The sequence below is a fragment of the Haplochromis burtoni genome, unplaced genomic scaffold (genome assembly GCF_018398535.1).
Source record: "Haplochromis burtoni strain Fernald_Lab_line unplaced genomic scaffold, NCSU_Asbu1 Contig_78, whole genome shotgun sequence".
In the NCBI taxonomy this organism is placed as follows: Eukaryota; Metazoa; Chordata; class Actinopteri; order Cichliformes; family Cichlidae; genus Haplochromis; species Haplochromis burtoni.
Window position 1 is genome coordinate 745,436 of NW_024582439.1, and position 24,406 is coordinate 769,841.

General features: G+C 40.3%; 3 protein-coding genes across 4 annotated transcripts in view; 2 read left to right on the forward strand and 1 right to left on the reverse strand.

The window, feature by feature from the left end:
- Window positions 1-3,901, forward strand: part of gipc2 (GIPC PDZ domain containing family, member 2) — a 22,940-nt gene extending 19,039 nt beyond the window's left edge. The window contains exons 3-6 of the mRNA XM_005924564.3: window positions 739-919; window positions 1,325-1,437; window positions 1,603-1,684; window positions 2,802-3,901. Of these exons, the coding sequence (XP_005924626.1) occupies window positions 739-919; window positions 1,325-1,437; window positions 1,603-1,684; window positions 2,802-2,953 (528 nt within the window). The 3' untranslated portion in view covers window positions 2,954-3,901. The remainder of the gene's footprint in view (window positions 1-738; window positions 920-1,324; window positions 1,438-1,602; window positions 1,685-2,801) is intronic.
- A 640-nt stretch (window positions 3,902-4,541) lies between these two features.
- On the reverse strand, window positions 4,542-12,206 carry txndc12 (thioredoxin domain containing 12 (endoplasmic reticulum)). Its single transcript, XM_005924565.3, has 7 exons — window positions 12,025-12,206; window positions 10,917-10,977; window positions 10,587-10,639; window positions 9,098-9,171; window positions 8,853-8,922; window positions 6,986-7,069; window positions 4,542-5,716 (listed from the first exon to the last, which is right to left on the reverse strand). The coding sequence occupies exons 1-7, from the start codon at window positions 12,122-12,124 to the stop codon at window positions 5,637-5,639; spliced, it is 522 nt and encodes a 173-aa protein (XP_005924627.1). The 5' UTR covers window positions 12,125-12,206; the 3' UTR covers window positions 4,542-5,636.
- A 2,145-nt stretch (window positions 12,207-14,351) lies between these two features.
- On the forward strand, window positions 14,352-23,477 carry LOC102289177 (transcription factor BTF3 homolog 4). 2 transcript variants are annotated; one of them, XM_005924566.2, is made up of 6 exons: window positions 14,352-14,458; window positions 14,936-14,995; window positions 19,877-19,990; window positions 20,951-21,152; window positions 22,447-22,506; window positions 22,809-23,477. In XM_005924566.2, exons 2-6 carry the CDS (start codon window positions 14,942-14,944, stop codon window positions 22,853-22,855), a joined length of 477 nt encoding a protein of 158 aa, XP_005924628.1. In that variant the 5' UTR covers window positions 14,352-14,458; window positions 14,936-14,941; the 3' UTR covers window positions 22,856-23,477. The 2 variants fall into 2 exon arrangements, with proteins under 2 accessions (XP_005924628.1, XP_005924629.1); XM_005924567.3 differs by having other exon boundaries at window positions 14,377-14,550.
- The last annotated feature ends 929 nt before the right edge of the window (window positions 23,478-24,406 follow it).

The following is a 24,406-nucleotide window of genomic DNA, read 5'->3' on the forward strand; positions in this document are numbered from 1 at the left end:
CGCATAAATAGCAACACATACATTTGAATCAGAGAGATCATATTTCGGTCTCTAGTATAATAATATCATAAAGTCTCGGCCTGCTCACATGTGCCATCATGTGATGCTGCAACAGCATTGCATCCTGATGACCTGACTGTGTTTAACACTACAGCCTGTGGGCCAGTGAGGTGATGCCGTTGTAAGTTGAGTGATCTTTAAGTCGGACTTAACTTGCTGGACTTTTTCATTATTAATCTGTATGGAAATTAAATGATTTAAGCTTCTCTCGGTTTCTTATTTCACATCCTTAACGAGTTGTGATCTCTTGTGAGGATCACTTGTCTACCCCTGATGCTTGTTTTATAGCTCTGTGTGAAACGTATGGAGGGAAGAGGCTCTAAGAGTAGTTTTATGATTCTGATTCACCACCACCTGAACCCACAGCACGACCTCCTCTAAAAAACCCCTCAGACCCTGGTTATACTGACATTCAAGGATTATTCTGGATCTTACTCTTTTAATTAAAAATGGAAGAAAGTGACCTTTGTTGCTCTTCGGATTTCCACAGAAGTATGTATAATTTAAACATCCACAGGCTCACAAACAACAGATAATACCGGTCTGATCCACATGCACTAGTGTTGCTTTCAAACAAAAAACCAAACCCTCAAACATCAGCTTTCCGTGTAGCTTTTATGCCATCCTGTAATTACATCACTTTTGTTTCCTTTTTTCTGTGCTCTCTGTATGTGGCAGCGTATCAAAGACGGCAGCGTTGCAGACAATGTGAAGGTGATCTGTGTTGGCGACCATATAGAGTGCATTAATGGGCAAAATATCGTCGGGACGCGGCACTACGAGGTCGCACGCATGCTTAAAGACCTGCCCAAAGACAAGCCGTTCACCCTGAAACTGGTCGAGCCCATGAAGGCTTTCGGTAAGTAAGAAGCAGCATCGACTCAGAAGCTTCAGCACATTAAACAACTGATACACATGGTAAAGAGACTGCGGGCCAACTTTGAGGAGTATACAAGTACACTTTCTCTCTTGGACAAGTTGTCATATGTGTTTGAGTTTAGGTTGTTTCAGTGTCATGTCACAATCCTGTCAAAACAAGGTGCGGCCTATGAAAGATCTCCTTTTACCTACGTTTTGACACCAGGCTCATGTCGCTGATAACTTCATAATGCAGTCACGTTTAAACACTGCAGCGTGGGCTCTGCATTCCTTTCAGGGAAATAAACAGTTTACAAAATCAAACCTGTTTTACCAGGTTTACAAGTTCAGAACAACACACACGCACACCGTGTCTTTTACTTAATATTGTCTTCTCTATTCACAGATATGCTTGAACCCCGGTCAAAGGGCCCCAAACCTGCCGGTGAAAATAAGATCGGCACAGGGAGGGGGACTCTGAGACTCCGCTCCAAAGGTCCGGCTACCGTAGAGGATGAGGTGCGTTTCTCTCGAGGAAATAAGTGTTTATTTTGAATTAATGTCCAAATCTGCATGAAACAAAGGCACTGTTGTCAGGTTGTGTCCTTGTACAAGGGCTGGGTAGAGTAGTGAACGTAATACGGAGCTCGGGGATTAACGCTTTGAGTCGTGTGTTTGTGCTAGCCGACAGAATTTGAGGAGAAGGCCGTGAAGAAAGTCGATGACCTTCTGGAGAGCTACATGGGCATCAGAGACACTGAACTTGGTAAGAATTGTCTAATTTAAAGTTTTATTTTTCCCCCTACTACTACTACTCTGCTGGCCTGTCAAGAATAAAGGGTCATAAAAAAAATAAAGCCCCAAAATAAATGTTAAGCCGGGTATCATACTGCACCCACTGTTCGCCCTGGGTCTTTATCAGTTCATCAGTCTAAGGTCCTCATATTCTGCAAGATTATAGCAGGAAGCTGTGAAATTCCATCATACCTGTAGTTCCTTTGGGATTACAGGCCTCAATCTGATCAGCTGATGAAGGTTTTGTATTTCCAAGAGTGTAGTGCAAAGGACAATTTAAAGAAGACATACCAAAAAAACATCCATTTCACTTAAAAACATCAGCAAGAAAATTAGACTTGTTCTAAAGTATTAATATTTAAAAAAAAAAAAAGTTAAAAGTTAATATCCAGCTGTGGCTGAAGTACTCAGGTTTCACTGTGTGTCCACTCTGACGGTTACTGCATGATACCCACACAAACCCCAGGGACAAAAAACAAACAAACAACAAAACAAAGAAATTTATTGTGCTTGTTCGCCGGCTGAGGCTGAAGAAGCAGGAATGTGGGATTTAAACCGAGGCGACATTTTATTAGCAGATAGTAGAATGCATAGGGAATGCTGAGCCACCAAATCACACAGTAAGATGCTGTCCCAGATTGAGAACGTGCTGGAAAATCTTCTCACTCTCTTATTTATAAACTCCTGGACTCTTATTTACAACACTTCCCGGTACCAGATTTTTAAGAACATGCTAAGAAATATATTTCCCCTGAATGATGAGCTGGTGTTGATGTTTCTAAACAAGAAAATTGCTAAACGGAGATTTGGGGTTCAACCAATTCTCTTTCAAGATGTCAGTCAGGCAGTTTGAACTCTTGATGGCAGAGTTGGGAACACATCTAGAGAAGCCGAATAATAATTACAGAGCATCAGCATAAATATTTGCACACGTTCGGTGTGTAAAGGCCTTAAATGCAATAGATGGATTTCATTTAAAAAGGAAATAAAATATTTCCAGTTTGCATAATGCCTGAATTCATCTTCTTAAAAGCTCTCGTAGAGGATTCTCAGTCTCGACGCTCATTTATCTCCTCCTCTCTCTCCAGCTGCTACGATGGTCGAGGTCGGACGCGACAAGAAAAACCCGGATGAATTCGCCATGGCGTTAGACGAGACCCTCGGAGACTTCGCCTTTCCCGACGAGTTCGTCTTTGATGTCTGGGGCGCCATAGGAGACGCCAGGGATGGAAGACTTTAAATTTGCAGCTGCCTCCTCCCTCGTCGCATATTCCACAAACACACACCCCAAAATCTTCATAATCTCCGAAGTCAACTGGACAAACTTTAAATAGCACCACCCAGGAGGGGGGGTGGATGCAGTGTCCCGCCCTCTCTTCGTTCTTAGGTGTAGCTTTGCTCTCTGCCAAGGCGTCTTTAAAAGTCAGGTTTAGCGCATCAGCACTTCTTTTGTGTAATTGTGTAACAATTACACAAAAGAAGTGGACCCACCTCCGGCCTGCTGACATTCCAGATGTTGTGTAAACCTCAGCGACAGAACAGCTGCAGTTTGAAGCTCACGATGCATTTAAGTGTCGTCCTGCAGGGGTCTGTTAAATGGTACATGCACAACCTTAAATTTTAGAGTTTGATCATGTTTTATAGTAGCTGTGTGATTTTTGAATGTTCAGATGTATTGCACAGCTTTTTATAGGCTTATTTTTATATGTGGAGGTGCTGCTGATTTTTACAGCAGCAGCATTGTGTAATTATCAGTCATAGTGATTGTAGCAATACTCCTCTCTCTCTCCAGAAACCTGTTAAATCGTTTAAATGATAGAAGTTGCCCTTACGACACATCTCGAGCAATACAGAGAGGACTTTTTACTTGGAACGCCTTTTGATGACGACACACATTCCTCATATTTCTTTTTCTCGTCTTCTGTTAGGTCTGTTCACCGTTTCTTTCCCCCTGTAATTTATTTTATAATAGAAAAATCAGATGCTGTAAGACTTTCAAAGATGTGGCTCGACATGAAGGCCACGTCCAGATCAACTTCAGTCTGCAGTCTTAAATAAATGCACTTGTATTAATGTAACTGCACCGGCTGTCAAAGTGAATTTAAATACAGACTGATTACCGTCATATTCTGATGTTAACTATAAGGGATCACTTTTGTTGCATAGACAATAAAATTTTTACTGTTAATGTGACTGCTGTGTCATGAATGCATCTGGCTCCAGACTTAGTTGTGCATCTTCCTCTGAATATTTGCAGTTCATTGTAGCTGGTAATGTTTGAAAAGGCTTATTTGTATTTTGTAGTTTTTTTTAGTTTAGTTTCAGTTTTAGTCTTATTAGTTTAGATTTACAGGGTGTTTCTCAGGGGTAGGATTTGGGTAAAATCTGAATATTATGCTTCGTCACACAGGTAGTGTGGACAAATGTTATCAAGCTGAAAAAGGTTCAAACTTGAAGGACATTTCTCTCTTTTTTTTTATATTTTAGTTTTCCACATTCAAAAACTTGTGTGGGTTAGTTTTAAGATTATTTAGTCACACCTAGTTCAGTTTATCCTTTTTTTTTTTTAAACCAGGAGGCCGAAGCCTATCAAAGAGGAGTACAGCCTACCAAGTCGCTAGGCTATTCCTGCTCCCATTCACCTACAACCAATTTATAATCAATTAATCTAACTTGCATGTATTTGGATTGTGGTAGGAAACCACAGGGAGAGCATGCAAACTCCACCCAAAGGTGCTCCAGCTGATTCCTGTCGTGCTATTGAGACTAGTTCCAGTTTTACTTAATACAACAATAAAACCTTGTGAGGCTCAGAGTGAAATGAGTGAAAGCGTTCAACCAAACAAACTTTATTTGCACACTTGGCCGTGTTCATGTATAAAATACATCAAGACACTTCACAAATGATCCCTTCCCTTAATTCAAGAGTTTAATGAGGCCCATAAAAAATGAAGAGTGGTGTCACTTTACAAGCAGCAAAACAGGAAAAACAAACAAACTGTAATATAGATATAGATCATAGACGGTATAAAAGGTGGAGGCAGTTTCAGTGTCTGAAAAGTGACGCCAGAAGCACAAAGTACCTCATAACTGCTTTCTTTCTAATGATCATCAGGGGCGACTCGAGTGGTTCCAAAAAGACCTCGGGTCCTATAGAAGTCTATGTGGAAAAGACCCTCTCCCCTGACTTTTTAAACGCTTCCTGATGAGCTGATGGTTTCAAAACCCAAAAGAAGGTGACAGCGAATAAGCTCATTGAGGCTTTAGAACAAGACTTCACTAACCAGAGCGTGGCGTCATGGTAGCTCCAGCCATCTTCCATACTGTCTATGGTTTGGATGAGTAAGTACACACAAACTGGCGGGAATAAATCAGTAATAAATCAGATGTTCAAAGCCCATGTCGTGCATGGTGAAAAGTTTCACAGACAGATAAGATACACCTACTGTAGAGGATCTCTGGAAGCACATCACTGGAGGCGTTTAAATACTTAATCGGAACTAAGGTGAAAAGTGTAGCTTCAAAGCTCCTGGGTGAAAACTTTAAAGGTCTCTTTGTGTGTTTGAGAAATGAAACTTGTCTATGGCAGACGGAGCATCTTCCTAAAGTCTTGGCTTTTCAAAGGTGTGATGTTTCTAACTAACTGACAACAGATGGCAGTAAACGTGGCTAATTTGAGTTGGTTGTATCCTCTACAGACAGTAAGTACAGTATATGGCATTTAATTACATTAGGAGGAGGAGTAAAGGACAGAGAGAAATACTAAAGCACCGATTCCTATAATGGTTGGCTTCAGTCAGTGAGACAAACCCCACTGTGTGAAAAAGGATAAATATCCTAAGGGGTGGTTTGGAGGAACTTGAAAGCACAGGCTCAGGTAGAGGAAGTTTAGCCCTTGCAGCCTGAAGCCCGTCGTAGCCTCCTCACAGCTCATCTCCAGTGTGACCTTGGTTGAAAGTGTCCCCTGTCAGCTTGTCCTGAGCCTCCTTCATACCGGATATAACTGAGTAGCAGAGAGGAAAGAAAGGCAGAAATAAATAAACATGAACTGCTGAAAGTTTGGAAGATATATCTGAAGTTTTGTTGTATTTGTACAGCAACAAGGCACAACCACAGTCGTCTTAAGGTGCTTTAAGATGAAGGTAAAGACCCTACAATATTATAGAAAGATCCTTAATGATCCAGTAATGTATACCTAACTACATGGTGACAGGAGGGAAGAAGAACTCCTTTTTTAAAGGAAGAGATCATATTTCAAGTGATTTTACATCACATGATGGTTTAATCTTAAGTGGGCTGAACCAGTGCAACTCTGTCAGCGTGAAGAGGTCCAACTACATATTTACTCCCTGAGATCTCTTAATATGAGAAAAACTAGCTGCTGATTAATTTCTTACGTATTACTCAGTTACTTTGGTAACCATGGGGGAGGTTTTTAATCAGCAGGACAAACTGTAAAACTTACACAAACACAGTTAAACATAAAATTTATACCCTACTTCACATTTTCTAAAGCCACCTTGTTGGGTTCATATTGGAGTCTTTGCCAGGCTGATTCTGGCCCCTGGGCCTTATGTTTGACACCCCTACAATACAGGATAGATCCATGCTTTCTTGTTGTTTATGCCAAATTGTGACCAGACCATGGCAGTGTTGTGTAATCGATACTCATCTGACCAGGCAACGTTTTTCCAGTCTTCTGTTGTCAGATTTTGGTGAGTGCATGCAAACTGTAGCATCAGTTTCCTGTTCCTAAATAACAGGAGTTTCACCCGGGTTGGTCTTCAGTTTCTTAAATATATCCTGAGCAGTCTGGTACCAACGACCTGCCACCTTCGAAGTAAATGAAATCACCTTTTCACCTCATTCTGATGCTCAGTTGGAACTTCAGTAGGTTGTCCGTATGCTTAAATGTATTGGCTTACTGCTGTGTGATTGGCTGATTAGAGATCTGTGTTAGCAAGCAGTTAAACAGGTGTACCTAAAAAAACATGTTCAGTGTAGTCTGCAGTACAGTAAATCTCATCTCTCCTCTTCTGAAATTTGTTTTTTGTCCTGTTTTCTCTCTTTTCTACCCCTCAGCTCCAAACCAACCAGGGCGTCTTCTCCCTGAGCCTGCTCTTCCTTTTAAAGGGGAGTTCTTCCTCCCCACCACCAAGTGTTTGCTCATAGAGGACAGTTTGTAGGATCTTATAATATAAAGCAACCTTAAATTGGCTGTGAAGTGAATTTAATATCCCACCAACAGAGAAATGATCATCTGGACTGTTACCGTGTTCTGCATTGCTGTAAAAGTACTTGTAGTTGGGGTTCCCATTTTTGTTGTTGATTTCAGGATGGACATGGCCGAGCGGATCTGTGAAGGAAATAAAGAGGGGAGGAAAAAAAATAGTTGAAACAAATAAAACAAAAACTGTGTTTTTCATTTAATCTAAGATGTTCTTGACGAATAATTCCTCATATGATATTCTGATGTTTATTTATGAAGAGGTGGGTTTTATTAGAAAAGTCTGGGTGGTGGTGCGGTGTGGTGTAGGGCCGGGCCGGGTAGCTCAAAGAGCAGTGATATTGAGCAGCACAGCTGTTGTAGCCATACATCTGTTAATCAGCTTCTCCTTTGATGTAGCAGCATGCTGAGACCTGCCATGCTGGGCAGTTCCCAGCACAGCGCACAGCTTTTTCTTAGTATAACGTGAGTCTGTGCGTGCAGGATAAACTAATAAAGACTGCTGGCTGTCTAAATCACCGGCTTTCAACATTTTGATGATCAAGGCACACTAAAAGGGAAAAAGACATTTTTTGCCATCCATACGTCGAAATTTCCCATCATTATGTCAAATTTTTGATGTAATTACTAAGAAAATAACTGAAAGTTCAAAACATAACTTGAAATTTGAGTTAAATTGACACTTTAAGTTGATAACTTGAAATTTATGGAGAGACATTTGCTTTAAAAGTGTTGCAAATGCATACCTTATGATCCACAAGCATAAAACTAAGATGTCCCAGTTTACACTGAGAAAGAACGCAACTTACGTCTGTGGATCTGTGCAAAGCTTTCAGTGTGAAAAATCCCAGGTGGGCCTGGGACATGATCTGTGCGTATCAGGCAATTGTGCACACGCATTTAAGGCTTTATAGTAAAAATGGTAGATGGCCTGTATTTGTATAGTGCTTTACTTAGTCCCTAAGGACCCCAAAGCGCTTTACACATTCAGTCATTCACCCATTCACACACACATTCACACACTGGTGATGGTAAGCTACATTGTAGCCACAGCCACCCTGGGGCGCACTGACAGAGGCGAGGCTGCTGGACACTGGTGCCACCGGGCCCTCTGACCACCACCAGTAGGCAACAGGTGAAGTGTCTTGCCCAAGAACACAATGACCTTGGGGCTCGAACCGGCAACCTTCCGATTACAAGACGAACTGCCAACTCTTGAGCCACGATCGGCCCAGCAAGTAAGCAAGGGATGTTGCCTGTACTTTTAGCCTTTGGATTCTTTGGATAGACGCATTTTTAAAACAGTTTACGTGGATTGGAGTGTGCATTTGCGAGTCCTCAAAAGTTGCTCACGTTTGCAAATTTTAGTTCACGCTTCCTACCCATTTGTAACACTTTTGAGGCAAATTTCTCTCCATCTAAATTTTGACTTATGGATAGCAAAAATATTTTTGCAGTGGCTGAAACAAGCTTCCACACCTTTTACAGCCTGTCTGACCTACAACAGGGTCATGTCAACCTCTGGTTCAGATCTGATATATCTTCTCAGAAGGAATGTCTGGCCAAATTATTCTTTTTAGGGAAAATAAGTGCATAAAAAGTACAGACACAATTCATTCATAAACTTTTGAGTTTATGTGTAGAGCTGCAGGAAGTTCAACTTGCCCATTAGGTCTTTTTTAAACATTTCCCAAAGAGAAGTGGATGAGACTTGTATGACAATATTGTTTAGAAACTTTTCGTTGTATTATTTATAACAATACTAACTTTGTCTTTAGTTCTAAAAACTTTCTGTTTTCTGATAATATAATGTAACCTGGACCAGAAAACTATTACTATTACCACTAACTGCACAAGGAGTCACTCCTCAAAGATGTTTACATCAAGGCTGATTACGCCCCCGCTTTCCTACCAAGGAAAAGAATCCGAGGAATGTATCCCCCATCTGGGCTGAAGGCTTCATCCTTTGGCTCCTCTTCATCCTGTTAAAATGAGAGATTAGTGGAAACAAATCCAAAAACAGCCAATGTGTCAATTCTGACTTGTAGCATGACGATAAAACAAGAAATAAAAGGGAACAAAAACTTGATCGTTTTACATCAATACACTGAAATAAACAGAAAATATAAGAAGCAGCTGCTTTCAATATATCCTCACCTCCAGGTTCACCATTACAAAGTTGTGTGCCAGTTCAGAGATCTCCTTGGATTCAGCAAACTTGGGCTTCAGTGCTGATTATAAAAACAACAACATAATAAAGAGGTTATTTTACACCACAATCAAATGCAAACCAACCAGAGCTTTTATATTTACGGTGAAGAAGCTTAAATAATTAAAAGCCTTTGTTGTTCTTTAGTTTTAGAATCAAGACATTTCGTTAAGTAAAAAAATAAAACTCAAATTTTCAGATCTGCTGAATTCTCATGTTACATTTCACTTCTTACTGAAAATAGTCACTTTTCCCAACAACCCTTCCGGTGTTTGTCATTTCCTGATTGCTTTGTTTGTCCCAATTTTCCACATTACGCATCTGGCTGAGATCCAAAGACGGGCTTCCTGATTAACAACAACACTGTAGCTACGATTTGGATCATTTTAAAAAGCTGATAAAAACAGTTGATTCTGCTTTCAACAGAAATATTTTTCCATGAATATATTTTCTGTGACATTGAAATTGTTAAGCAATATCCTAAGTTAATTAAACAAATATAAAACTCAATTTCAGGCATTGTAGATCGATTTCATCTCCAACTTTTGTCATTCTTGGACTTTACAAGAGGGGCCTTGCATGACTCAGAATCATCCTTGTTTAGCTCCTTAGTTCATCTTCTGTCTGAAAGAAGCTGGTTTAGCTCATCTACCTTTAAGGCGACTTTCTTCTGATTGGCTGTTCATCATAAACAGACCCCAGGGTTTGAGTGGATGCACAGATTTAAATACCTGGGAGTCCACATACACAAACACCTGACATAAGCGACTAACATCACTGCTGTTTTAAAAAGGCCCAGCAGCATCTGTACAGCTTCAGGTGTTTAAGCATCTCTGCATTGCTACCTTACAGGTTTTCAGGAGCTTTCAGGCAGGCTGCTAAACCACTGGTAACATGCCCTGCACTAAAAAAGCAGCACTTTAGGGGCGTTTTAAAGTATCCATACAACAGCCTGTTCTCGCAGACAACACAACATGTTCATTTTTGTTCATGAACCACACATCTAAAGTTTAACATACTAAATTCTCAAATGTCCACATTTTAACACTTAGTGAACCAGTCACTTACAAAAAAATGTGATATCTAAAGAGGTGTAAGCGTAACTTCAACACCTTGTCCTGATTGTTCAACACAGTGAGCCTACTATTATTACGTGTACATAAATTTACTGATCATAAAAGCTTCACGTGTACAGTATTTGATGTCTTTATGACTCAGACAACTTGTCTAAATTTTAACCCTTTTATGTTTAAATGTTTTCTGTAAAAAAATAAAATAATCTTTAAGCAGGAAATATGCAACATGTCTGGCTTTGATTCTCTCTTCAAAGTAATGTCAATCGACTAAATTCAAAAACGTTCACCATGATTTTAATTACACCTAATGTGGCGTATTTTTACGTTATAGAAGAGACTTTTCGGTGGAACATTATTTTACCTTTGCAGGCTCCACACCAGCTCTTGTGGATGATGACCATGATTGGCAGCCCGCTGTTAATTTAAACACATTTAAAAGTGCATCAAAACCAAAATTAAACTCATGCTGTTCCAAACTGAAAACTCCTCACACTGCTCCATGTTTTTAAAGTCTGAAATTGCCACACATGAAAAACTACACCCGCTCGTTGACAACTTGTCAATCTGCTCCTCTAACCAGGACAAAAATAGATATATGCGTGGGGGGGTTTTAACAGCTGCCTCGGGCTAATCTTTGCACAAAAGGCTCTTTGGCAGCATTTCAGGAAGTGTTTGTAATATTTTAGCTCACCTGGCTTCAGCTTCTTTCTTGGCATCTTCCAACGTCCTCCAGTGGATGTGATCACCGAATCCTGCAGGCAGAGACAATCAATGAGCACACCCACACTGTGTATCTGGTATTGTGTTGCACACCAGGGTGTGTTCGCCCTAAATACTCAATCAATAGATAGAGGTATGAGGAAACTCTGGCAAATACAACTGAATGGCAAGTTATTTGATATTAGTCATGTAAAAGTCGCTGGCTAGATAGTGCTATAGCAAACAGGGCTGAAACAAGGTACTTTATACAGCTACTTCACCAATAATAAAAGTAGTAGTAGCTTATTACTAGTAGTACTATTAATAAGCATGAAATACATTTTAGATAAACAAAAATAAAGTGGCAAATTTACTAAAGAAAAAACTATTAAAATTAAAATCTAGAAAATTTATGAGGAAAAAATGTAAGAAAAAAAATGGGAAAACTGAGAATTAAAATGTGGCGAATTTATCAGAAATAAACCGGCAAAATCTGCAAGAAGAAAAAGCTGTTTGATAATAAGACAAAAAAACATTTTATTTAACATCCTTTTTATTTTCTACTCTTTTCGGGTACTTCTGAATAATTAAGATTGCAATCAACGGATTAATAATTTGTTTCAGTACTAAACTTTAATCGCATTCACTAGCTTGTTTCTTTTAACGCCCACTACTATTTACATTCATACTGTACAACTTTTTTTTCCAATCAAAATGCATCTACATTCATGTAGGCATATTTTATTTAAGCATATATCTCATCTTCCTGTGTTCTTAGCGAAAAACATTTTAATTTGAGTGAGTATAATTATAACTTAATACAGTAGTAATGAAGAAATCGTTAAACTAAAAGGAAAATTCAGGTCTGTAGAGGACTTAAAGCTATAAAACAACTCGGCTAAGCTGACCAGAAAAACTACAAATTATGTCTGCCCGACAGAAACACATGCTTACACCTGCTCAGTAAACCAGGACACGGATATTAGGTTTCAGGGTGAAAGACATCTGGCTCTGCTCTGCTCTGCCACTGATGACAATATCAATGAAGCTACACAAAGATCCTGCTTTAAATCAATCATTAACTCCAGATTTAGACTCACCTCTCCCGCTGGTGGCTTCCACAACCTCCTGGAAACACGATAAAGAGATTAAAAGCTGAAAAACTGAGAAAAGGCCGAAGTTCAGCAGAGAGGTTTGCATTTTGAGTGCTTTTCCTTGTCAAAATGCGGACGGGAACAGCTAATAGCAGTGACCGATAGTTAGCCAAGTGACCCGGATGTATAACAGCCGCGTTTCATAATAAAAGCCCCATTGAAAAGTTGGGATTTTACAAAACTGTGCACAGGAAAAAGGTTTTGTTTTGTTTTTTAATAAATATATGTTACAATTCTTCTTTCTTTCTTTCTTTCTTTCTTTCTTTCTTTCTTTCTTTCTTTAATAAAAAAAAGGATGTAACTGGGTGGACTTATTTCCAAGAAAAGAAAATCAAAAGTTTTGTTACTAAAATTTTATTTGGGAGAGCTGTGATTTGTGGTGTGTGTGTGTGTGTGTGTGTGTGTGTGTGCGTGCGTGCGTGTGTGTGTGTGTGTGTGTGTGTGTGTGTGTGTGTGTGTGTGTGTGTAAAATTTAAAATTTTCTGTTTATTTGCCTAGATTATTTAGTTTTCCATGGTCCCTTTGAATGTTCACTTCAGTCAGAAGTTTAAATCTACTTTTAATGATTTGAACAGTTATTTTTCCAGAGTTGAATGACTGTACAACTTACATCTTTAATGACTATAGGAAATGAGAGTTGTTTGCACAATTTATTTTTGATTTCCTGTAGTCCACACAGGATCAAATGTTTACACACAGGCTAAAATATATTCATATACTCAATTAGATCTTTTAATAAGCAGAGCTCAAGGTTCTACAATGTCCTTTAACTTGACAAGGCCAAAAACTGTTAACTTCTCCTTGGTGATCACAATTGACAACAACTGGTAATTTCTCAAAGGAGATCTGTAGAATTGTAGATTTCCGTTGGGAAGGTGTCTTGGAGTCATTTTGAAACAACTGCAGATTCCAAGATCATAACTTTAATTACCTGTACACAACTACAAGTTTCCAGATGTATCACTTTTCCAAGGTCTGGAAGAAGACCCAAACTGTCACCTTTAGATCAGAGGAAACAAGTTAGGATGTTCAGAAACAACCCGGGCACAACCAAGGCTCAAGCCTGTCATGAATTAGAAACTGTTGGGACGCCAGTGTTACTGTCCACAGTGAAGTGAGTTTTACATCACCATGGTCTGAGAGGTGCTGCTTCAAAGTCAACACCTTCAGGCTCGACTAGTGTTTGCAGCCCTTCACATGGACAAACCAAATGGCTTCTGGAGAACAGTTGAGCTATTTGACCACAATGACGAAAAGTATGTTTGGAGTAGTAATGATGAGGCTTTTAAACCTAGGAACACTTTTCTCATTGGTCAAGCATGGTGGTGGTAGCATTACACTCTAGGACTCTTTTGCTGCCAGTGGTACTGGTACACTGCACAAAGTGGTTAGAATAATAAAGAAGGGAAGAGCACACAATTGGGTGTTCGAAGAGACAATAATCCCAAATACAAATCAAAAATGGGTTAGGAATGGATAAAGCAGGCTAACATTAAGTTTCTAAAATGGCCTTCCCAAAACCCCAACTTCAACCTCTGTTGATAATTTGTGGACTATGCTTAATAGCCGGATCTGTGCCAGGAAACCAATTAAAACTTTACCAAATCTGCCAAAAAGATTGGTCAAATATCAGCGGTCGAGATGCAACTTTAACCAATCATTAATGGGATTTTGTTCATATATACCCTGTATGGGTTATAGAAAATCCAAAATAAACACAAACTTGTGCACACAGTTCTTGTTTATCTAAATTAATTAAAGGATTTTGTCCAGTCATACCAACCCGAATAAAGAAAAAATCGAAAAAATCATGAAAAGCCCCAAATTACCATGACATTAATGTCCGTGACGAATGTATGTAAACTTCCCTAAAACTTTCATATTTGTTATGATCATGTTGTGTTTGTGGGCGTGCACGTTTGTGCGCGCGCGCGTGTCCGCGTTTTACTATTGGCCAACGGTGATTCATTTTCCTTTTGGAGGGGCGGGTCATATGACATCACATCCACATAACCGCGTGCTCTTCGCTGCTTTGTCACATAGTGAAGCTAGACAACGAAATTCTGATATGACACCGGAAAGTTGTGCCAAAATAAAAGTTTGAACTACATCGAAATATAGCAAATATACAATATATTTACATATGTCAGTTAATATAAGCTTACATTTAACTTGAGATATTTTTAACATTTGCATTTATGTCCTTTTCACCTGGATAAAAGCTATATAACATCGTTTGACGGGCGTTATTTAAACCTTATAGTGAAAATCCCAACAGGAAATATATGTAATTGCTGTTGACTTAACGATAGTTTAAGCTAAGCTGGGTGGTTAACGGCGAGACTAGTACAACTGACCGTCAGCAAATTCATTACCACAGGTAATTTGGGGGGTATTTCTCAGCAGACATCTGTGCTGGTTTGTTTCCATCGTTGGATTTGAGCTTAAATTTAGGTGTCGATACCAAAGCAGGTGCGTTCAGCTTGTTTCTTCTGGCTTAATGCTAGCATTAGCTTAGCTGCTCAACTAGTTAGCAGCCTAACTAGCTACAGTTATCGTGGATGTAATTTAAAACGACAAAGCCCGGATATATGTCTTCATCACATTCAGTGTATAATGGTCAGCAGGTTGAGTATAACGATTAGATTGTCAGTCAGCTCATTTCCAGTTTGTTATTTTGGGGGATTATTGTAGCTCATGCTGGGACTATTGTATTTCAGCAGCAGCATGCGGCGCTCCTCAGGCAGATGGTGGTATTAAGAGCTGAAAAAAACAAAAACTGTTTTTTCCCCCTCTTTGGTAAGCATGGGAATAAAATCACGTTAAATGTGTGTTTTGTTTTTTACTTTCAAAACAGAACACTATGAATCAAGAGAAGCTCGCTAAACTTCAGGCTCAGGTCCGAATAGGTGGAAAGGTAAGAGTCTGCTGGATCTCTTCTTTTATTCTAATTATGGTAACTTAACAGATGTCACATTTTGGATTCATCTGTCATGGGTTCATTTTCCTGCTCATTTCAAGGTGTGATGGTATTCAGCTGAGGTCAGGTGTTTCCTCCTGACCTCAGCATTCCCTTTTTGGGGGAGGGCAGAGCTGTGCCCCCCTTCATCTGTGGCCTCTCTGGCTTTGTTCACATTTATTGTGAAGCCTTCAGTCACACACTAGGTGGCGTTATTTGTTTTTCTTGCTCTGAAATTCCTTTAACCTCACATCGACATTCTCAACATTTTTTTTTTAAACTGGAGTGACCCTCAACAGACTCTTGTTTCTGTGTATCTATCACAATGAATTTGTGGTGCTGAAATATAGATGCATAATGTCTGGTTTAAATATTTGGGTGGGGGTAAAGCTCTTCCTTAAAATAAAAAACAAAAGGTTAGTGGACACTAGTTTAGCTCACTGGGTGGAGGAGGCAACCAATATCTCACATGGCTTAAGCACCTTTCTATGTTTTCTGTTCTTCAACCTATTGAAGCTTTCTGATAATTCAACCATCACAGAAGTTTGATTCGCTTCAATTGAGTAGTGTGGTTTTTAACTTTTGGACTAACTTCCCTTTTTTGGGTGTAATATTTTGCTTACCAGTGCATCAATACTGACCATGTTTTGCTTAATATGGTCACATGGAAGGTCACATGACATACAGTAAGGTATGTCTTTTCTCTTGGTACTTAAAAAAAATCAGTTGTACTTGTCCAGTGGAGTGACCTGTGCTGTGACACTGTGAACATAAACAGGATTTCTTTACATTACACAGCTTGACAAAACCCCCAGTATCACCACCGTGGTTGGCAGCTTTCTTTCTTAATCCAGTTACATATAAGTAAAGAAAGCAGTGCTGCAGAAAATCATGTGAATTCATACATTTGTTTATGTTGTCACTTAGTACATTCTCAGTGCTACTGTTTGTTTCTCATGTGACATGGAATCTTCACATTACTCAGTGTGTCTCCCATATACCAATGAAGATGACGTGGTGTTTACCTTTGTTCTAAAGTGAAAACATTTCCTTTGATTTTGTTGCTTGTTGATAACTAGCCTTGAAATAGGCTTATGCTCTATTAGCTGTATTGCTGGCACTGTAAAACAGACTTGGTATAAAATGAACCAAGCATCAAAATGTGTTTTCTTTATCTCTAAATGAATTCAGGTACATTTCTGAGAGTGCACCAATTCTGCTTTAATTGTACTGCTTGGCTTCTTTCTGTGGGATAAATTTTCTTCTTCAGCAGTTTGAGTAACGTGCATAATCTCCTTCGGACTAGGTTATATGTTTAGCACCAGTCATGTAAAATAAGGGAACTCATTATGTCTGTCTTTATGGTACACCGCTCAGTAGGGCTGTTCGATGAAACGATATATATCGGATGACGATATAAAAACATCTATGGTTTCATTTTATGCTATCATTTGTTTCGTGGTGTCGCAAAATAAACTGTTTACGGCAATTTTTTTTTCATCGTTTTGATGGTCACTGTAGTGGCTATATTAATTTCTTAAAGTTCTCTCTTTCTCTTATATTTAATATAACCACACTACAGACGGACAAGCGCCTGTTTTTATGCGTTGTCGTTAGCAACAACGACGGTAAAACCATCGCGTGTCCGCTTGTTTATTTCCACATAAACCTTTCACAATAAAGCTCAAGATCCTGTTGAGACTTTTCAAAATAAACTGAATCACGTGAAAGATGCAGATATTTACGGATGAGAAGTAAAAAAGAGCCGCCAGGTGCTAAAAAATAAACCTTAGACTCAAACGTTAGAACAGGCTTTTCCCCGCAGCACGCCGTGTAATAAATACTCACAAAGAAAACGGCGCCGTTACAACTTATGTCTAAAAATGTATCGTTTCATGCATCGGTTAAAACACTCGACTCCAGCTACACGACGCCCAGCTGGAAACACTTCATGCAAGTCGAGCTGCCCGAGATTCACAGAATTTACAGAAAATGTTACGTTTTTGTGCTTTATATTGTTATCGGGTGATAGATGTCTTATATCGGGATATGAGATTTATCGCACTGCCCTACGGCTCAGCTCTTCCTAACTGGACAGATGTTTAAATTTAAAGTGAAGTATGTTCCATACTTTCAGCCGCTCCCTTTAGTGATCACCATAGTAGATCACCTGCCTCAATCTCACCCTATCCCTAGCATCTTCTCTGTCATACCAACCCCCTGCATGTCTTCCTTCACTGCTTTCATGAAATCTTCCCTGTGGTTTTGCTCTCTTCCTGCAGCCTGGCAGTGCCATCTTCAACATCCATTGTCCAATATACTGTATTTTCACGACCATAAGACGCACTGTACTAAAAGGCGCAGTCTCAGTTATGTGTGCCATTACTGTATTTAACACACACATAAGGCGCACTGGATCATAGGGCGCATACAAGTACCGTATGCGTATTTAAAAATAAAGCGGGAGCAAACCTGAGTTCGGTACCTTACTCACATTTTTATTACCAGTAATCGTCATCATCAACAACACACAAGCATACAAGTGTGCGTATTTAAAAATAAAGCAGGAGCAAAACGAAAGTTTGGTACTCACATTTTTATCATCAATCAAACCCATCGAAGTCCTCATCCTCTGTGTCTGAATTGAACAGCTGCGCTAAATCTCCATCAAACATGCCAGGTTCACTTTCTTCACCGTCAGAGTCACTTTCCGTGCCGTGCGGCTCCTCGGAAATGATGCCGGCTTTTGCGAAAGCTCGAACAACAGTGCCAGCAGACATGTTAGCCCAAGCATCTACAATCCATTGGCAAATTGTGGCGTAACTCGCCCGGCGCTGCCTTCCACTCTTGGTGAAACTGTGGTCTCCATCGGTCATCCATCGCTCCCAGGCCGCTCGCAGCCTTACTTTGAACGGGCGGTTCACACCGATGTCCAGCGGTTGGAGTTCCTTTGTCAGGCCTCCCGGAATGACAGCAAGCTCACAGTTCATTTGTTTCACTAGTTTTTTCACATCGGCTGTGAGATGGGCACGCATAGAGTCACAGATTAAGAGCGATGGTGATGCGTGGAAAAAACCACCTGGTCTCCTTACATACACCTCCCTCAGCCACTCTTTCATCATTTCCTCATCCATCCAGCCCTTTTCATTTGCCTTAATGATGATTCCTGCTGGAAACTTCTCTTTAGGCAAAGTCTTTCGCTTAAAAATCACCATAGGCGGCAGTTTCTGTCCATTAGCATGGCAGCCAAGCACAACAGTGAAAGAAGACTTTTCATACCCCGTTGTGCGTATCGCTACCGTGCTGGTCCCCTTCTTCTCCACAGTGTGACTCACCGGGATGTCAAAAGTGAGCGGGACCTCGTCCATGTTTGTGATGTGGCTGGGCTGGATGTTTTTGTCGCCGATGTGTTTGCTGCAGTAGGAGCGGAAGATGGCCAGCTTTTCCTTATAATCCGCTGGAAGTTGCTGCGCTACCGTAGTCCTGGTCCGGATGGAAAAATGGCACCGTTTCATAAAAAGTGAAAGTGAAACTGCTTTTAGCCGAATGGTGACCGTCGAAACGCTTCTCCCGCTCGTTCTTTGCTCGATGATCCACCGCTCGAGTCTTTCCTCCAACTCGGGCCACCTCGCCTTATGTCCGCGGAAACTCAGCTGCGTTTTCTTGACCTGCCGGAGCTTGTTTTCTAGCTTCCTCCATTTGCGAACCATCGATTCGTTAATCTTAAATTCTCTCGCCGCTGCTCGATTTCCATGTTCCTCCGCGTAGCTGATGGCCTTCAGTTTAAACTGTGCTTCATAAGCGTGTCTCTTTGCCATTTTCAGGGTTGCGCCCACACTTCACCCTTTAGCGTTCTCATGGTGTTCTCTACTACGTCCTCCTTACAACACACAGGGCGCACTGCGCTATAGGGCGCGCCGTACTTTTTGAAGAAAATCTAAGACTTTTAAGTGCGCCTTATGGTCGTGAAAATACGGTATACACTACCCCTGTTCGGCACATATCCAAGCCATCTCAGCCTTGCCTCTCTAACTTGAGCTGTCCTTCTGATGTACTCATTTCTAATCCTGTCCATCCTGATCACTACCAGTGAGAATCTTAGCATTTTCAGCCCTTCCTTCTGTCCTTTTTGTCATTGCCACCACTGCTGCAGCATGACGCCACAGCATGTCGCCGCAACATGTTAATGAAAAGGTTTGGTTCTGTGTTTGCTTGTCTAACCACTGACAAATACACAACAGTGGTTGTACACATGGCAGGTTCTTCAGTTTTCCTACTGTTTACACTCACAATGTTGGTGCATGTGGGAAGCCTAACTTCCAGCTGAAAATTCCAAGATTTCCAACTTTCCATTTCAAATGGAGCACTGTATTTTAGCTGTTTGTGGATGTACCGACGCTGCTCTGCAATTTTGACACTAAGTACTAGTGGCCAGTAGAGGCTCTCCATTTTCTATTAGTTAATCTGTTTTGTTTTGTTTTTTTCTATTTAAAATGATTGTAATGAATGAGCCAATCGCAATCATTGTGGGTTGTGTAAATGCAGCTGCTTCTGGGGAAATTTGGGGTTCAAAATCTTTACCAAAGACACCGACCTTGAAAATTACCTGACTACTGCTCTGCCTCCTGAGCCACAGTATTTATAGATTAATGTAATTATCTTGAAGAATGCACTCTGAGATGGAAAGAATAAGCCACTCATTTATAATAATAATAATAATAAAAACAGATCTTTTTCTGTGAGGGTAATTTTATGTCCGTGACAGGATGACGCGTGTGACCTTAACTATGTTAGACATTCTGGTTCACTCGGTTATGAAATCCATTTTTTCCCCTTCAGGGAACGGCCCGCAGGAAGAAAAAGGTTGTTCACAAAACGGCAACAGCTGACGACAAAAAGCTGCAGGGCTCTCTGAAGAAACTGGCAGTGAACAACATCGCAGGGATAGAAGAGGTGAGCCATCAAAGGGAAACTAATGCTACTGTTACTCTCTGTGTCTGTTCTATTTTGATTTGTTTCTTTCTGAGGATCCTGCATTTTTTATCATTATGTCATGCGGCATACGAAGGGATGAAAGATGGGGGGGCGCCTAAGTGAAATGCAGTCATGTCATCTTCCAGTTTATTTTTAGGGAGCTTTCAGCAAACGGGCATACCATAAAGTGTCCTTGTTACATCAGAGCATAAACAAAAAAGGGACCCTTACCTGATGCACATTTGTTTTGTTTTTTCTTTTCTTTTTTTGACTGAATATATATTTTGTCTTTACAGCATACTGTTTATATTAAGATAATTACAGCAGTTAGTTTTGTTGGGGTTTTTTTGCAGGGCCTGTACAGCGTGGTGATTTTGGGCTAGATGTATATATTTTTTCGTTACTTTGGCATCAAGCATCAAATAATATAATATATTTTGTTTTCCATTGATGAATTTGATTATGCTCAACCCAGCCCCTAGCTTAAATCTGTTTACCTTATATGTGGCTGTTTAAATGTGCAAACTGTGGTGTTTAGTGCCTCAAGAAAAACATGATTCATAGACCAGTCTTAAATCCAACAGTCTCATACGTCTTTATTTTGGTTGAATCACATCACACACTTGCTCATTTGGAACCTGATACAGTCACATCTCATAATCTGTACAGTGGGTGTTTCTGGGACAGGCCCAACAAAAACTACTCAAAGGACATTAATGCATTTGTCACAGATTCTTGAAAACTGAAATGTCTTCTACTGTACTTCTGTATTTGTAGTACTTTATTTCCACAGAGCATTAAGATGTATTTCTGTTTTTGGAATCCTCTGCCCACCAGAGTGTCTAATATACCTGGGCTGGTCTTAGTAAGCCTGACAGTGCAAAATCTTGTAGGATAAAGGCTCTAATCCAGACTGTGCGGTTTCCCTCTTTCTCTCAGGTGAATATGATAAAAGATGACGGGACGGTGATTCACTTCAACAACCCCAAAGTTCAGGCGTCTCTGTCTGCCAACACCTTCGCCATCACGGGCCACGGAGAGACCAAACAGCTGACAGAGATGCTGCCCGGCATCCTGAGCCAGCTGGGAGCCGACAGCCTCAGCAGCCTGCGCAAGCTGGCTGAGCAGTTCCCACGGCAATGTGAGCATGCACACACAAAAACACACGTTCCGTGTCACAATGTCAGAGTGCCCTCTGAGGTTGTCATGCAAATAATGGTCACGTCAGACAGAGGGGTTTTGTTTTTTTTTTGTCACACAAGAATTATTGTGGTGAGAGGAGAGACTATTGTTCAGGTCTCCCTGTTGGCAAACGCAGAGCTTAAATGACTTGGGCGTTTGCAGCTGGTCATGGCTGAACTTGCTTAAGACACTTGCTCTTACATTATTGTGCATTAATCCAGCAGTGTTTTGTTTAGAGTTACTGAGGATTAGACGTAACGTGACTGTGAGTCTGAAAGAATCGGAGCACTCAGGGAGTGATTGGTAGTTGGTAAGGGCAGGAACGCTTCCAGCACACGGTCTGAGCATCTAGATGATTCAGTCTGCAGGGGCTGGCCTTGTAGATGATGCACATGGAGATGAAAATAAACCCAGTGAAGCAAACATGGGAGACAGGACCATCTTTTTCACTTGGAAGCACAGCATAGCTAACCCTGTGCTGTGAATCTGTGCAGAGTCCAACACAGGAGCAGAAATAAAGGAAAATGTGACCGTGACGTCTTCTTAAGGGGCCGTTCTGCAGCTTATGATAATGTTTTGTGGTCTTTTAGCACAGCTACTCTGATATTATGTTTGCAGCTCATCCTGCAAGTTGCGTGGCAGGTTGTGTGCCTCTCTCGTAGACTGTAAATAAAAGATGGCTGATGTAATTTGACACATTTATTTTTGGACTCTGACTTTTAAACATCAGCATTAGTTAGCTTGAGTACAGCGTGATAGCTGTCACTTAGGTGTGTAACAGACTAAATATGAGAAATATGATAGTAAAATAAAACTGAAACACAAAGTTCCTGGATGACCTGTAGCAAACAAACATAATATTTCTCATAACTGTACTAAGGTGTTCCAAAAAGCACCACAATTCCATTTGGTGGGGGTGGTGATACACATCAGTCAGCACTACCACACCTCTAACTAAGCAATAACAAAAGTGAGTCACTATCTAGTTGTGATGAAGCGATCATTTATTTCTTCTTTGGAAAATTAGTCATTTTAACATCAGTCTATAACCTTAGGGTTAATCATGATACTTCTAGCTTAATTTTACAGCCCTGGAGGTTGTTGTTTGGTTTTAATGGTGGGTTATATTTAGTCTGCAATAATTTCCCAGCAGAGCACCGCTTTGTACCAAGGGATCAGTGGATGTTAGCATTGTGGAAGTTGTAATGTGACCCTTAACATTTGATACATTTTTGTGTTTTCATTTTTTTTAGCAATGGAAATGAAAGCAGTCAAGGAGGAAAACGCAGAAGAGGATGATGACGATGTCCCAGGTATTGATACAAATTATTATCCTTGAAGTAAACAAAGCTTCTTCCTCTGCAAAATCTCACTTTAGTTTTTTATATCTGGTTTTGATCTTGCTTGGGGCACATATAGTAGTTCATCAGTTATTTTGTGTGTTTAATCAGATAGTTTAAAGGTTCAGGGTATCAGGAATAATGGGGGGGGGGGGTTCCCTTGAGGAGTAAATCACTGTCACTTTCAGCAGTTGTCTCTTGAATCTCTTTAACCGAACACTATGCTCTGCTTTCAGAACAAAATCAGGTGATCTTTGTTGTTTTCTGTCTTGCAGATCTCGTGGAGAACTTTGACGAAGCCTCAAAGAATGAAGCAAACTGATTTTCCTTTTATTTTTATTTTTTGCCCCCTTGGTCAACCGTTTTCAGTTTTTAATTTTAATTTTTTTAACCTCTCACAGCCTCACAAGGGGCACCTCCCTTTGTGGGGGAACGGTTGTTAAAGGTGCGGTGCATCATCTCCAGAGACGTGAACCATTTCGGGTTAGCCTGCAGCCGCAGCAGCACTACGACACACACGCACACACACACACCTAAGTTCTGATTTCAGTAGTCGGTGATATTGTGGACACAGTATCTGTAACTCTCAGCACCCAAAGGACTCGCAATAGTTTAGAAATAAACATCTTATATGGTTAAACGTGGCTAGTATTTAAGAGATTATTAAATTGCAGTTAATGTGAATGAGTAATTCACTTAACGTTATAGTGGTGATTATGAATTTAATAAAACATTTTTGGGCTATTAGAGTTTCTCTTTATTTACTTTACTGTTCAGATTTGTCAACCATATTTTGCTACCTATCCGCCTCGATGAGCAGCTGTAAAGTGGTCTGGTGAGGCCTTAATGTGTGAAATACTTGTTTTCATTAATAACTGAGCTCTCATGTACTCCAGAAGTCCTAATGTCAAAGTGTAATAAATTATTGGGACAAACTCCTTCAGTCAAAGTAAAATTTTCTTTGTCGGGACACTGAGTCAGATGCTCTTTGGTTACAGTGTGTCCATGAGCTCTCGTGGAAACAGGGATAAGGAAGGGGGGCATCCAGAATTCTTTCTAGGAAAAACAATGTTGTCTTCAACACATTACTGTAATTCTATATAATTATTTAATATAGGTAAGCTTCTATAGGAAGAAAAAAAACGCTTAAGTTTTGAAGAAAAGAAATGGATCAACCTCGTAGTCTCACAGTGGTTTGATCCACCAACTTTCCCTAACATGTTTATTTTTGGAAAAGTTTTGGGTTGGGTTGAGTACTCGTTTTCACTCCAGTACAAGGAGTGCAGGCAGGCTCTTCTGGCTTCCTCTGCAGCCGAAGAACATGTTGGGCAGCTATAACTGGAGCTGTTTTAATTCTCGAAATGCTGGGAAAGATGCTTTTAGTTCCCTCTTTAACAGAGAGTAGTAAAGGAAATAAGAGTGCTAACCCTTAAGTCATAGCCATAGCAATCTAATAGTTACTAAAACAACAATTGGAAAGTGACTCAGAAATGTAAATGTTAATGAGACATTTTTCCTATTGTGCTACATTACATGGCCAAAACTGCTGAGCCCTTACAGATTACACCTACAGGAGCTGCTCAGCCATGAAGCTCCCGGTGTACAGTTTCTGTGCTGATGGTAATTTTGTGTGGTCTGCCTCTTTGTGGCTGAGCTGCTGTGGATCCTAAACACTTTGCAGTAACACTACATGTAGTCCACCACTTGCACAGCACTTTGCTCTCAGTCTGCTGGCTTACTTGGAAGCACTTTTCACTGTTGCCAAGTCTATCCCACTACGATACACCAAATCTGCGTGCGCTTGTTTAAAAACATCCTATAACATCAAGACTTGAGCAGCAAAACCTGACACACAGGTTCTTATCTATATGGG

Bases quoted from the DNA above. Each gene is read 5' to 3' on its own strand.
- txndc12 (XM_005924565.3), bottom strand. From the start codon at position 12,124: ATGCAAACCTCTCTGCTGAACTTCGGCCTTTTCTCAGTTTTTCAGCTT. The intron at 10,640-10,916 runs GTGAGCTAAAAT...TTAAATTAACAG, and splicing joins AAGAAAGAAGCTGAAGCCAG to CGGGCTGCCAATCATGGTCA. The intron at 5,717-6,985 runs GTAACAGTCCAG...TCTGCTACTCAG, and splicing joins TTACAGCAATGCAGAACACG to TTATATCCGGTATGAAGGAG.
- LOC102289177 (XM_005924566.2), top strand. From the start codon at position 14,942: ATGAATCAAGAGAAGCTCGCTAAACTTCAGGCTCAGGTCCGAATAGGT. The intron at 14,996-19,876 runs GTAAGAGTCTGC...TTTCCCCTTCAG, and splicing joins AGGTCCGAATAGGTGGAAAG to GGAACGGCCCGCAGGAAGAA. The intron at 19,991-20,950 runs GTGAGCCATCAA...TCTTTCTCTCAG, and splicing joins ACATCGCAGGGATAGAAGAG to GTGAATATGATAAAAGATGA.